The sequence below is a fragment of the Aulonocara sp. 'chitande type north' Nkhata Bay genome, linkage group LG8 (assembly GCF_057382095.1).
Source record: "Aulonocara sp. 'chitande type north' Nkhata Bay isolate Kocher_YH1m ecotype deep benthic linkage group LG8, A_spYH_male_GT1.1, whole genome shotgun sequence".
Lineage (NCBI taxonomy): Eukaryota > Metazoa > Chordata > Actinopteri > Cichliformes > Cichlidae > Aulonocara > Aulonocara sp. 'chitande type north' Nkhata Bay.
The window spans coordinates 15,631,627-15,646,582 of NC_141351.1; the positions used below are offsets into that span (position 1 = coordinate 15,631,627).

The 14,956-nt window shown below is 40.8% G+C and overlaps 1 protein-coding gene across 12 annotated transcripts in view; it reads right to left on the reverse strand.

Moving 5' to 3' along the window:
- Positions 1-14,956, reverse strand: part of LOC147323476 (calcium-activated potassium channel subunit alpha-1a) — a 102,013-nt gene that overhangs the window by 11,899 nt on the left and 75,158 nt on the right. For 7 of the 12 annotated variants that reach the window (XM_086303837.1, XM_086303838.1, XM_086303836.1 and 4 more), the window contains 5 exons: positions 13,090-13,122; positions 9,738-9,831; positions 3,305-3,428; positions 2,721-2,945; positions 745-937 (listed from right to left, as the gene is read on the reverse strand). In XM_086303837.1, coding sequence (XP_086159963.1) covers positions 745-937; positions 2,721-2,945; positions 3,305-3,428; positions 9,738-9,831; positions 13,090-13,122 — 669 coding nt within the window. The remainder of the gene's footprint in view (positions 1-744; positions 938-2,720; positions 2,946-3,304; positions 3,429-9,737; positions 9,832-13,089; positions 13,123-14,956) is intronic. The other 5 variants (XM_086303839.1, XM_086303844.1, XM_086303841.1 and 2 more) reach the window with 1 other exon arrangement.

Below are 14,956 nucleotides of genomic sequence, written 5' to 3' on the forward strand. Positions count from 1 at the left end.
ATAATAGATGTGACAAACAGCTCATTTTGTTTCCCTTTGATTGTGTGTGCATGGAGACAGAAACATTTTACAAACATATGCAAAAAAAGCAAGTACAATATGGAGTCATGAAATAGAAAATCAGTGACGCAAGATTGAATCCAAATTGACTTGACATTTCTTGCTTTCCTCAGACTGACAAGTAAGCACATTAAATCAGTGATGCTGTATGTATAATACATAGGGTATATTGTGATATCCATCACTTACTGCTGACTAAGCAGCACCATGCGAGGTCATACATGTATTAGAGGAATAATGAAATTGTTGGAGACCCTACCACCACCACACCCTCCACCCGTCGCGAGGCCAAAAGGTTTCTAAAAGGATTTCTCTCAGTGCCAAATAATGGCCCCTTACTGAAGACCATCTGAAGCTAACTGAGTGCTTCAAGTGTCATTTAGAAAGCTATAACATGCAATTTTAATACATTGCACACATTAGTTTTATGAAAGTAGTCTCAGATATTGAAAAATAACAATGTGCAAGCCAGGCAAATCTCTTGTGCCAGAGCTGTGCTTGTTGCCACCAATTAAGTTTGTGAAGAAACCAGTTGTTACAGTAACCTGAGGAATAGTCAGCTGGGTTTACTGTCAAACACAGTGACACCAGGTCAGCCAAGCAGCACCCACTGAGGAATATTCTCTGTGCCAGGGCCCTGTCCCTTCCAGGCAGTGCAGTGAACTATGATAGGGCGCTCCTTACCTTGAGAATTAGCCTGCAAGACCCCGATGCTGTCATCAAACTGCATAGATTTGATGTTGAGTGACGCCAAGATGCATTCTTTGTCCTGCAGTGATGCATCGTCAATATTGTTCTGATTGGCTGACAGAATGACACACATGTCGCAGAGGTTGATGTTGACAGCCCTCAGATCTGCCCTACTCAACGGTGTGCCCTTTGAGAACCAGTGAAGGAGAGAATTTGTTATCTCACCTATAAGGTACAAGAAATAAATCAAAGTTTTGAACGGCAGGCAAACTCGAAACTTCTGTCGGCCTCGTGTGCATGCTCCAAATTATACTACGCGCTGCTGGCGAGTCCTGACAAATGCTGCTACTGCTAATTATGTCTTTCACAAAGTCTTTTAATGGTGGAACAAAAAAAAAATTGTGGATGCTCATATTAAACATGAACAAAGTTTCAAATAATGAGGTCAGCGAATGTGCAAGTATTCACTATAAGCTCGAGCTTAAGACTTTTCAGGCCAGATTTACTAAATGGGACAAAAAAGCATGTGAGCGAAATCCTCATAGTGCTCATGGGTGTGGTTAGTTTAATGGTTGTGCCTATAAACACAAGCACAGTCAGTTCATATAAAGTGCACAAGTTAAGACATGTTTTTTTCTGTGTTAAATATCAACGCAATTAGCAGTAAATAATAATAATAATGGATTGCATTTATATAGCGCTTTTCGGGGCCCTCAAAGCGCTTTACAATTCCACTATTCATTCACTCTCACATTCACACACTGGTGGAGGCAGCTGCAGTTGTAGCCACAGCTCCCCTGGGGCAGACTGACAGAAGCGAGGCTGCCATATCGCGCCATCGGCCCCTCTGGCCATCACCAGTAGGCGGTAGGTGAAGTGTCTTGCCCAAGGACACAGCAACCGAAACTGTCCAAGCTGGGGCTCGAACCGGCAACCTTCCGATTACAAGTCGAACTGCCAACTCTTGAGCCACGATCGCCCTTAGTGTCTATTGCAAAAATTTCTACGTTGATTCGTGCAGTTGATTTAAATATTCTCCTCCCATGTCTTGATGCATGTTCAATCGTCCGGGTAAGTAAATCTCCAAAAGTTGATTCTGTTCATGTGGACATCCAGATGAAAAGAATCAACTTTTGGAGATTCTCCTCCCATATTTTGCATCTTATTGAAGGACCGCTCAGAAACATACATGCAAACATCTTTAAGTTGTCACCTCTTACGCATAATCTTCTCACTGCTATCTCTTTGTAAATACTAACAATACAATACAATTTTTTATTATTTTTTACACCTAAACCCAGTTTGTGCTGATGCAACGTGTTTATAAATCTGTCCCTTGGTGCGCAGCTTTCTGACTTTTTTTCCCCTTCTGGCACTGTATGATGTCAGAAAGAGAGAATAACCTCCATATAATCAATTCGGGTACAGAGGTTTAGCTGTGAGCCACCTGCTATCCGTCTGATTGAAATTTGTAGCCAATCAGTAGAAATCTGGCTTACAAGGTGAAGGAACAGCGCTGAAGCTTGTTTAACACAGCAGATGAACTGACAGGATGCAACTAAGTCCAATATAAGATAAATAAGGATTCCTTATTCTGGGAGTCATGCATAGCTTCCCTAATAAAGTCCAGGCAGAAATTCGCATAATCAAATCCACAATGTTCCCCTAAACCTAGCCAAATCCTTTGCTAGCATAACCACATAAATATTAATCATTATGTAATGTCCAGGATTTAATATTCTACCGAAAACCACAAATTGTTGATGGCTTTAAGATTTGTTAACAATGAGCATTTTGCAGGACAGCTTGCAAAATAACAATGTGCTTTTTATACTGATGAAACAATATCACGTTTCCCACAAAATACATTTGTTAATGAGCATTATATGCACACCAGTTTAGAAAAACAAAGGCATCACTTTGACGTGATCTAGATAAACATTTGAAATTAGTGATTTTTCTCTACTTACAGGCAGAATGGAGACTTTGGGGAAATTATGCAGAGTTTCCCATTCCCGCTTCAGATACTCAAGGGAGCCGACAAACACAATATGCTTCAGCTCATGGTAGTGAAAGTTGCTTGCTCTCAGAGGCATCACAAAGTTTCGGACACCGATCAGCGCCGATTTCACATCTCCAAATATGCACACGACCACATGACCGCTCAGAACAGTCATGGCTGCCTCACTCCGTGTCTGAGAGGGAAAGAAAGGGATAAGGGATCAATATGTTCCTGGCTGGAATTTGCATAAATGGGCATTTCCAACAAATGTTAGCGCTTTCTCCTTTTGCAGTGAGCATGCCCCCCCTGTAAAATATATCATGCAGTTCTGCACTGCAATGAAAGTAATTTGAAAAATGGCATATGTATTAGTACAAGAAATTTTCCATAGTGCAGGGCACTCTTGTAGCAAATGACATGTCAAACACCTCATTACAGAGTGTTTAAGTGCCCTGTCAACCTCTGATAGTGCTTTGTGACATGACACATCTGTCACCAGGGAGAAGAGTGTCGGGACAAATGACGTGTACCGAGTGAAGGAGCAGGACCCACCAAGATGACCTTCTCAATGTCTTTGGACGGGCACCAGTGAAACATCCCCGTGGAGTCATATTTCTTTACGTTCTCGTCCATGCTCTCAATCTGCTCGTTTCCCAGGATGAGGAGTGGGTCATGTCTAATCAAACAAAAAGATGGGAGGGAGAAAGTGAAATTATATCATTGATTTGAACAAAAAACACATTTTATAACCATAAGAATATTTGGCAATCTGCAAATAGGTCGCTTTTACTAAAAAATGAAAAAGAAAAAAAAAAGGTTGCTTTCTTCCTAGTTTTTCCCGCTTCCTCTTTTCGTTTTCCTGTCAGAGGCCATCTGCAGAAATGCCAACAAAACTGCCATGTCATCAAGCAGAGTGACATCAGCAGCGGCAGCCAGGCGGAAGAAGATGGCAGCAACACACTGCGTTGACTGGCATGAGCACGGAGATGCAATTACGCCCCCTTACTGCATACGGCTTTTGACGTAGTGCGCTGCGTGGTAAAAGCTTTAACAGACCAGACTTTAAATATTTCAGCAATTTGCCCAACCGTATTTGCTTTCCAAAGTGAAGGGTATTAATGTTTAAACAGACCATCAGAACTATATAAACTAATTTCACTGGTGAACATTAACGCTGACCACTAAAAGTTGTCTCCCAACACGAGTACCTGCATTTCTATCACGCTTGTTCTGGTCAGGGGGATATGATCTTATGAAGTCATACAGTTAATTTAAATAAAGGGTTTTGATGCATGTAATAGAATAATCAAACACATGATCTATGGTATGAAAAAGATTAACAGAAATTTGTAAGTTACCCAAATTTAACATCTCATCAAGCTGATCCCAACGAAAAGTTTTTTATCTGCGGAAGAAAACTCACATAAAGATTGTCCGAAGCCAACCGATATACGTGACCAGCCACATTAGCAGTACTGCTCAACACAATCCCTTTGCCCTAAATCAACTTTGTCAGATTCAGATCAAAGTTAAAGATGCTGTCTTCTGAAAATCCAGACAACAGTCTTCGGTCTCTGTCCAAAACCTTTTAAATTGTTCAAGTCCTCCCCTCGTAACAAGAGCGTCTCTTTAATCCATCCAAGTACCTCAAAAGAATGGGCACCTTAAGTAACATGTTAAGTATGTATGAAAGTGTCAGCTGAAACTACCATCCCTCAGGCTCCAAGAGACTGAAGCCGAAAACCCCCCCGCCTTTGGGCTCATATACCCCCAGGCAAGACCTGGATGTCCTTTCAAGAATATAAGTAGCAGTAGAGGGAAATGTCTTTTCTACCTCTCTGTCGATGCGGCTTCACTTTGAAAAGCGCGTGTACGATAAAATTTCAATGTCAAAGCGTGCACATGTTTTTTTGTTTTTTTTTAAAGTACAATGTTAACAGAAACGTGAAATAAAAAAAATAATTAAATACACTCCAATATATTGAAAGCGGGGGTCCTAAAAACAATGGCACTCACTCCCATTTGCTGCTTCTAGACTGTCGGTTGCATGAAATCAGACATCGCCGCTTTTCTTTTTTCTGTGTAATCAAAAGAAGCGGAGGCGGCAGCTTTGATAAACTGTAGGTTTACAGGTTTACAGCCAGGACAATCATAAATGATCATAAAAAACTGGAATTACAGTGCTTAAAATCCACGTGAGAGTGCAATTCAAATTCTAATAAGAGTGAAAGCATTTAGTGGTTTTACACCTTGGCTAAATATTCCATCAAAAGTCAAATGTTTCACCACTCACTCAGTGGAGCCGCTGTCACTTCAGTTTGTCCTTGTGAAGATGACTGGTGAGGCAGAGCTCTGCCAGGATAGCTATCGCTCACTGTCAGCCATGATGGCCTGTCACTACCCTGCACTGCCAATTGCCTCAGCAGTTCTGTAACAGACATGACGTGTATGTCACGGCACTCCGATGTGACCAAACGCGTTATGACATCCCGCAGTTAGATGTGTCTTATGACCCATCAAGGAGCCCGTGGAAATGGTGTTAATTTCAGTGAGGTCGTCATTGCTAAGTTCCAGACAGGTCATGTTAGTTTGCTGGAACTAGAAGCGAACTGTCTCGTGGAAACGTGATCGCTTTTTTTTTTTTTTCCTCTTGCGTGGTTTGTTTCGTTAAACAGCGCAGAAGTGTCCGTGACTGTCACTTCTGTGTACTTCTAAAGATTCAAACTGATCAGCAGCATAATTCACTGCTTTATGATGACACGTTTGACAAGACTTCACACATCATTACCCCGAAACATAAGGCCAGGTGTTTTCTGGAGGAGCGTAATGACAGCTGAGAGAGCCATAAAGAAGAAGGCAGACATGCACATTATGTCGATCTTCTAATTCGGCAGCACTGCACTAGTTCTCTCTAACACAAGCACTAAGAGCAGGCAAAGTCTTTGAAAACCCGGCACATCATGAAAACTGACAAAGGCCTGCTCTTCAAAACCCACAGCCAATCTGTTGATCATTACTTATTTACAAAGGCCTTGAGGCCGCGGGTCCTGTAAAAACACATTTGATATAGTATACACCCAGATGTTTTTTTCTCTGCTTGTTGCAATGAAGTATCCCTTAGGCTACCACGGCGAATCCCTCTCTAGCGTGTAGGCAGCAGACGCTGCACGAAATATCACATCCACCTGTACTGCACAGTATTAGCATGGCAAGTAGATGGATTGGTTTGGTGTGTTGATTTTTTGCTGATAGCATTGGAAAAGCCTGGTTTTGCTTCCCAAGAGCCTGGAAATCACCTGGAGCAATTCAACTTTCAAACCACTTTGAACCAAATAAATAAAGGGCAAACGCCCACCTGGAAAAAACAGAGACCAGACATCAAAGGAAATGGTAATGTATGCATACTGACACTTTTAGTTATAATACAAAGCAATATTTTTTTTCCAGAAATAGTGAATGTTGCTGATCTGTACTGTATCTGATGGTATTAAACAATACAGACATATGTGGGTTTGAATTCCAAATGTCAAGCAGATCGCAGCCATATTAGCAGTGAGAACATAAAGTCATCTGTCAGGTTTAATTAAATTTCATTTGTGCTGTTGCACTTTGTATACATCAGGCTGCAGGTCTTCCCTGTTGCCTGGCTTCCTTATAACATTGCACTTAATGACAGTGACTACTATTATTATCGTCCCTCTAATGGGTTCTTGTTGAATAACAGTGTTATCTCCAGTCAAGATCAATACGCTACGATTTAATTTCACGAGACAAGATAAAAGCAAAGTAGCATTTGAATTCGCCTTTCATTGTGATGATACATATCATCTGTGGCCTTACGTGCTGAAAAGACCTCAGAGGGATCCGACAATAGATGAATAGCCTTGGGCTATCTATCCTTTAGAGCCCCTCTGACTGCCTGGTGCTGTCATTAGTGCCAGGCCTGTTTAAGAACTGTAGTCTGTGGGTGTCACATGAAACCTTGTGGCATAGAGCTCATCTCAGAGGCTGACATATTTTCCATGAAAAAAGGAGCGTAGAAAAATGTTCTTTCAGATGCTCTTTGTAATGCACTGCTTAATCCAACAAGTACTGGTTTTCTTCCTAAAGCACAGGTATCTGTACTTTCTTCATCAAAGCTTTGTTAAAGCTACATTAATGACTATATTTATGTCCCTAAGAGGTTAAATTGATATGTGTAATGTGAAAGAGATTATTTGATTATGCTTATAGTTATAAACCAACAAAGGATTATCACCTGACTGGAGATCCCTGCAGAGTATTTTTATACCGTCCGGCAAGTTGTTTTGGTTTCATTACTCTTATGATGAGCAGGAAGCTAGTCTGTATGTTACCCTCCCAACACTAAGCAACAAATATAATATATAGCTGTTCGATATAACGATATATATCGGATTACGATATAAAAACGTCTATCGTTTCATTTCGTGGTGTCGCAAAATAAACTGTTTACGGCAATATTTTTTCATCGTTTTGATGGTCACTGTAGTGGCTATATTAATTTCTTAAAGTTCTCTCTTTCTCTTATATAACCACACTACGGACTGACAAGCGCCTGTTTTTATGCTGGTCTATAAAGCTCTGAATGGTTTAGGACCAAAATACATCAATGACCTCCTGACCCAGTATGAACCTTCCAGATCCCTCAGGTCATCTGGATCTGGTCTTTTATCAGTTCCCAGAGTCAGAACCAGACACGGAGAAGCTGCATTCAGCTTTTATGCTCCTTATATCTGGAACAAACTCCCAGAAAGCCTCAGATCAGCTGAAACACTCAGTTTATTTAAATCCAGGTTGAAGACTCACCTATTCTCAGCTGCATTTGAATAAAGCACCAAATCCACACTTTTAAGCTTAAATTTCAAAACTTACATTTAACTACTGATTTTATCTATTGTTCTGATTTTATCTGTTTTGATTTTATAAACTGTTTTGTTTGTTTGTTAATTAGTTTGTTTGTTTGCTTGTTTTAATCAATTTTAAATCATGCTTTTTATTTGTTTTTGTTTCTAATGTCTCTGTAAAGCACTTTGAATCACCTTGTTGTTGAATTGTGCTATACAAATAAACTTGCCTTGCCTTATGCGTTGTGGTTAACAACAACGACGGTAACAGCGTCGCGTGTCCACTTGTTTATGTTCCACATAAACCTTTCACAATAAAGCTCAAGATCCTGTTGAGACTTTTCAAAATAAACTGAATCACGTGAAAGAGCAGATTATTTACGGATGAGAATTAAAAAAGAGCCGCCAGGTGCTAAAAAATAAACGTTAGACTCAAACGTTAGAACAGGCTTTTCCCTGCAGCACGCCGTGTAATAAATACTCACAAAGAAAACGGCGGCCGTTACAACTTATGTCTAAAAATGTATAGTTTCATGCATCGGTTAAAACACTTGACTCCAGCAACATGACGCACAGCTGGAAACACTTCCCGCAAGTCGAGCTGCCTGAGATTCACAGAATTTACAGAAAATGTTACATCTTTGTGATTTATATCGTTATCGAACGATAGAATTCTTATATCGGGATATGAGATTTTGGTCATATCGCACAGCCCTATAGCAAATATCAACAAAGTTAGCAGCTAGCTGCTGAACATCTTGGAATAGTTTGCTGGAAAATAGCCTTAAGATTTCCCTCGCCCAGAGACCCAAGTACAGCTAACAGGAGAGTAACTCTTTGAGTCATCAAGTGAATGCAAACAGTTTCTCTGTATTTACTAGTTGTGAATACAGGCAATCATTTTCCTACTCCTTAATCATAACCAGGTCATTCTGATTCCCATTGTGTCAGAACTGCTGGTGTCTCACAGATGCACACAACATGGCCTTTGGCATTGACGCAATGATGCAATGGATTCAGTTCAGCGGAGAGCTCTGGCACCCATTGTTCTAGGTCTAAAACTACCTAGAACTAATCAGAAAACCATAGAACACATGAAAGAAAGGTTGAAAGAAATCTGGACAATATGTGGGAGGACACGGGTCATAGAGAGAGGTTTGAAAGTGAGGAGCAGAATCTTGTAATGTATTGGTAAAGAACTCTGAACCATTGGAGCTGGATGAGGAGGGGTGTTATATAATTGGTGGACTTGATGCAGGTGATGATGTTTCCTGTCAAATTCGGTACCATTTGGAGCAGATTAAGATGCTCATTGAGGAAACCAGAGAGAACGACATGACAGGTGACCGGGGCATAAACAAGAACTTGTGTGTTGTGTTGAAAAAGGAAAGGGTATGGGCCGTCTTGTTGTCCTAATTGTTATGTAGGCTGAATGTGAGACATTATTGATGTAAATAATAGAGTATTATCTCATAAAGACTTTTAACACTGGGGGAGGCATGGACTGAAGATCTGTGAAGGAAGCAAAAGGGTGTATTTTGGACAATAGTTCTTTGAACCAATGAGGATAACATGACTTGAATTGCTCTTTTAATTTAAGGTCATCATTTGTCATCTAGCAAGCAATAGCGTAGAGACAACGCTAAAGAACCCCTTTGGTGCCAAACCTGAAGGCATTAATTTTCAACATGTAGGGTTAATGTTGTGTTGAATGCATCAGGTGGCTGCCCCTCCGTGAGCCTGGTTCTGCCAGAGGTTTCTTCCTGTTAAAAGGGAGTTTTTCCTCCCCACTGTCGCCAAAGTGCTTGCTCATAGGGGGTCATATGATGGTTGGGCTTTTCTCTGTATCTACTATACAATATAAAGCGCCTTGAGGCGACTTTTGTTGTGATTTGGCGCTATATAAATAAAATTGAATTGAATTGATAAAGCATAGTTTAAACCAAGCCTAAACCTAACCAAGTAGTTTTTGTGTTTAAACTAAACCGAGCGGTGATTACAGTTTGTTGTGTTTTGTTGGCGTTTAACATTTGGCTATTAAAGAAGCTATCTGTATTTTTATGGTGAGGGAATTTATATGTGTAAAAACCCAAAGACAGATAGCTCCTTGTGGTACCTACCTCATAATCTTAGGTGAGGAGTTTGGAGAATTCCTCATGCCTCCATTACGTTGCTTTTTTTTGGGTGATAGTGCTGATTGTTGGTCCTCTTGAACTGCAACAAAATGCCAAAGAAACAGCATGATGGCGGGAAATGATCAGAAGTCGAGCAAAGATCCACACAGCAGGGACAACAAAAGAACAGCACAGCACAATTTGAGGTCAGTGAATTCAAAGAGATAATATACATACAGGGACAGAGTGGAAAGAGGTCGGGTGAACAAGATGGAGTGGGACAGGACAATTTAACCAGTGGGTAGCAGGAAACAGTCCAATGTTAGCATAATGCAGACAGGATACATTAGCACATCATTGGCATGGTTGTATATGGAGATGCAAACATGCAGTAGTGCCATTATCAACCATCATGCCATTTGCTGAAGTTTAATCTGGGAAGCTTTATTTACCATACGCACTAATCCATTGAACTGCTGTAATCCACCTGTCAACAGTTTTATCATTCAAATAATGTAGCACCACAAATAAGTTGAGGGCTGTTAAGAGGGCTGTGATTTCGTAATCATAGATTACTGTACTACAGATAGACCTAGACTCGCATCACTGTTGCTCACACTAATCACTCATGTTCTCATTTAATTAAGGTAATAACCTATAAATATTAAGCATCTAAGACTACAAGCAAAGGTGCTTTGAGTCAGTGTTGAATCCTGGATTTCTGGTCTTTGTTCGTCTTGAGAGTGGTGCCCTTGGCTTATACAATTAGGTTGGTCCTTGTGCCAGAGTGATTTATGTACAGCTGAGATGCCCTTTGGACATTGTCTTTATCACTTCAGCAAACTGCACTGAGCTCTTCATAGGGAACGAGTTATAACTTTTACCCCCGAGTAAAGTAATCAGGCAAATATTTTTACAAGCTAATATCGCAGCTGCAGAAAACAACTCTACTCTGTGGCAGTCGCTGGTAAAATAAATACAAGCAGCAAGAAAAGTGTTTCACTAATAGCACTTTAACAGCCATTGTTCACTGGGAAAAGATTGTTACAGGTCATGGAAAATACACTCGGGTACCTTATAACTGATGGTTCAAGCTGTGAACTGTTTCTTTCTTTTTAGTCTTTTCTGTCTTTCTTTCTTTTTTATACAAAGAAACTGCAATTGCTTTCATTAAAATTAATAAAGTCCCAAAGATCTTGCTCCTCCGCCGACGAACACATGATTTCAAGCACCGCTAGCATGTCGAAGACTGACAACATAATGGAAAACGTTGAAGAAGGGAGGGGGCTTTCCAGTCGAGAGGGATGCTCCAACACACTGGCCCTTCACATCTCGCTCGGCCTGTTCAATATTTAATGTTTCACAGCTGACAGCTGCACACACTGGGTCATTAGTAAGGAATGCTACACATGCAACCACTCCAGACTGGCAAGCACATGCTTTGGTTGTGCTGTTGTTGAGTGCAGGCCTGCCAAACACGCTGAGGGTAAGAGGGATGTGGGGGGATGTGGCCCTTACACTGCCTCTGACTGAGTGTGGCGTTACTGGAGTGACCGGGGTGGTATCTGTATTTCACCGGCAGGCTACGGGCTCGCTGGAGCCGGCTGACCTCTTCTGTCACCCCTGGCGGGCGGCCTACCTGGCCTGAGTCCTCGGAGCCCACGAAGCTCAGTCTCAGAGCAGAGGGCTCAGCGGGGGGCAGCAGGCTTCCCTTGCGGTTGTTTACCAAACGGACCGATAAAGCAGCAACTCCGCTACGGGGCCCCTTACAGACCTCACTGGCTGAGGTGTGGTTCAGTTTAGCTGACTTGTACCGATAAGGCTGGATTAAGGGACTGTTGTTTACTGCTAAATGAAGAGGAGTCAAAGTCAGCAGCTATACAATACTTATGTTTTTTTTTCTTCAGGTGTTAGTTCACTCAAATCACAGAAAACACAGTTCCCCTCTTAATTCTTTGGATATCTGTCTCTTTGGGTAGTATTTGCAGAAGGTTTGAAGAGACAGTGCAAAACTAGGGAATAAAATTTCATTTGTGATGCTAAGAAACACTGAAAAACAAACTGACAAATGATATTACCGTGGTCTGGGATAATCTTCATACCATACCGAAGAATAGAAACAGCTCGTAGTGGATGCTGTAGAAACATAGCTGGCGTTTTTCTAATCTTATTTTAATGCCGTGAGAACCACGATAGGAAAAAAAAGCTAAAGTTATCTAAATGAGAAAGCAGAATATGGCACTTTCTTTATGATTTTAGCAAACTAATCCTTTAATTCTTGAAGCTAAACACAAGGTAGGATTTGATTTAAACTGACTTCCGTAAGACCAGCAGTGTGTATGTTAATAAAACATCTTGTGACTCTTATCATAATTAAAGGACAGTCACTGGTTTAGGGGGGTAATTCTTTCTGGCACAAGAATGCTAATGGCTGAATAATTTAAAAAAAAGCTCATTTTTATTTAACACCACTTAACCACTTCCTGTAGCCACCAATGAAAAGCTGGATTTGACGTTTACTTTGATATTTATAATAAACATGAATTAATAAATATGCTTTCAGGTGTTTTAGCAATTGTTATGCTACCAGAACAAGGAGGTGACAGTGTGAATCAGCAGCCACTAGCTGCTACATGCAGTTTATGCCTGATGAAGGAGGGAGGAATGAATTCGATATACATTTTAATACTAGCGATATAATAGCGGTGAGGCTGGTAAAGATAAAAAGAGACAGAAGAGCTGTGTTTTCCTTAGTTCAAAAATGTCTGGGAGCTAAAACCGGAGAAGAGAGATGATTATTTCAACAGTCAGCTGTCTAGCAGATTATCCTTCCTGCTCCAGACCTCCACTATTCATCTGCCCCACGTCAAACATGCACAGCACTTCTCCAGGACAATGCAATGTGGCAGATTTGCTGCCTATCACAGATCCTGTTAAAGTGGACTACCCACTAGTTTCACACTCCTGTAAGCGTTGGACGAGAGCTGAGAGAGTTTAAGATCGGCTTTTTGCATTTTAATATGTTTTACTCAATTATGCGAGGCTGAAATGCTTTTCTTGCATACATTTAATTTGAATGTTTTTAAGTGATTTTGTCCAGACTTGGTTTATCCACAGTCATGGTGAAGATGCCATGAGTGTGCTGCTGAGCCCTAACTCATACCTAACACAAAGAATCAACTCAAAACTGTTTCCTAATGCTATGCATAAGACACACAGTCATGGATGATGATGATAGACTGGACAGTGAAATACAGCAGGTCAGGGACAGCTCAAATATTAATAGCTGACAATGCACAAATGGAGGGGTTAGACACAAGTGAGTCGAGAGAAAGAGAGAATGGAAATCAAAACTTACTTGATTTGATATATCCATTATAGCTATTTTTAGCTGAGAAAAATGCAGAGACGGATGAGAGGTTACAGAGAAGAACAGGTCGTAATGAGAGCAAATTATAAGTGACGACTGTGAACGGAAAGCTGAGGGATTTCTCTTGAAGGCACTTAAAAAAAATTGAGGCCGTGGAGACAACACGGACAAAGCAATGAGAAGTAAAACAGGTCGGTTAGAAATCTGATTTTCAGAGATGTGGGCAGTAATTTAAGAGTAGCTCGCTCTATGTTTGTAGTCATCTGCTAAATATCTACGGTGTCACTCTAAGCAGTGATTTGGCTATTTTCAAGTCAAAAGAGGACCAGATATCTTGGCTACCTTTAAGTTTCGATGAAAAGCTTCTTTACTCCCATTAAGAATTTAAGACTGAAATATTACCACGTTTGTGTGACTGATAATTATTTATTATTAGCAGTTATTTAGTATCAGTTATTATAGCTGCTCATATTTACCCTCCAGTGAAGGCTAAATGTAAGTTTAGCAGCATTAAGTGAATACTCAAGTGAGAAGCAGGTTTTTATATATCATATATTTTCAGCTTGACATGTTCAATCAAAAACACCTACAATAAACTCACCAGCGCACAAAACTTAAGAAGCGTTACTGTCTTATTTTTGCCTACCCATGCCTGAGACAACCTGCACAGATGTGTGTAACGTTCGGTGAGTCCCACACATGCTCATTAGTAACTTATTTCAACCCCTTGCTTACATTAAAGGTCACGCATTGAGCTTAAGGCAGGACAGTGACAGCAATGTTCAAACAGGGACTGTGCTGGTCCTGGCATCTGTCGCCTGCAATCGGAGGGCGCGAGCAGAGTCACAGGACTAACAGGCTAGCATCTGTCCCACAACGAGAGAAAAGGAGAGGGGCGGGGGCACTCGGCTGCCTGGTGGTTAGAAACTGTCAGGCTGAGTTTCATGACAACCGGTAGCACTCCAAAAATGAAAATGCAAACATAATTTCCACGTCAGGCCGCATAAGGCCTCGCTCCACGCATCTCCCGCACCGTGTCGACAGCAACTCTGGAGCTCTTGCTCGAGCTTTTCTAGCCAGGCCACGCTCACAGCACACAACCCTGGGAGACACACTGAGGGGTAAAAACGCCCAAATGTGTTCAGCTATACGAATGGTTTTTGATCAAGAGTCATTCACTAAAAATTTATGACAGTCTGCAATGTTTTCCAGCAAATTGTATCAATGCTCTGCAACCTCAGACACATTCTTCGTGCCTCCTGCGACACATCAGTACGATTTAACATACCCCCCTGGCTTAAAAAGGGAAATCACACTTGAATTAGGAATTCATATGCAGTTCAATTCTGTTAAAGTCCGCTTGTTAAACTCCAATATGATCCAGCACTCTTCTACCGTCTTTTATTCCTCTTATATTCCAACTCTACTGCTTTGTGTTCTCAATTTAATCACAAATCAGCAAAAACAACCAATAACTTTGTCTGCTTTGCAGATTTTTCCCCCAGTTCTTGTTCAAGCTGTTGATTATAATTTAATAAAACCCATATGTTAACCTCAATATGTACTGTAATAGTCATCATCACAATATCCCCTCAGGTGCTCTCAAGAGCATTATTTACTAAAAAAAGAAAAGAAAAATTAATCGTCGGAGACGTCTACATTTACAAATACCTCAAATCCTATCCTGTTCACCCATTTCTCCAGGGTACAGTGGTGAGATATTATTTGATATTATTTTTTTTAATGTTATGTTATGTCTCCAGTGACATCATTGTAAGATTTAGACAGTCCTATCAGAATAATTATTTGGGAAAATGCACAGTAACTGTGTATTGTGAGATTTTTTGCAGGGATG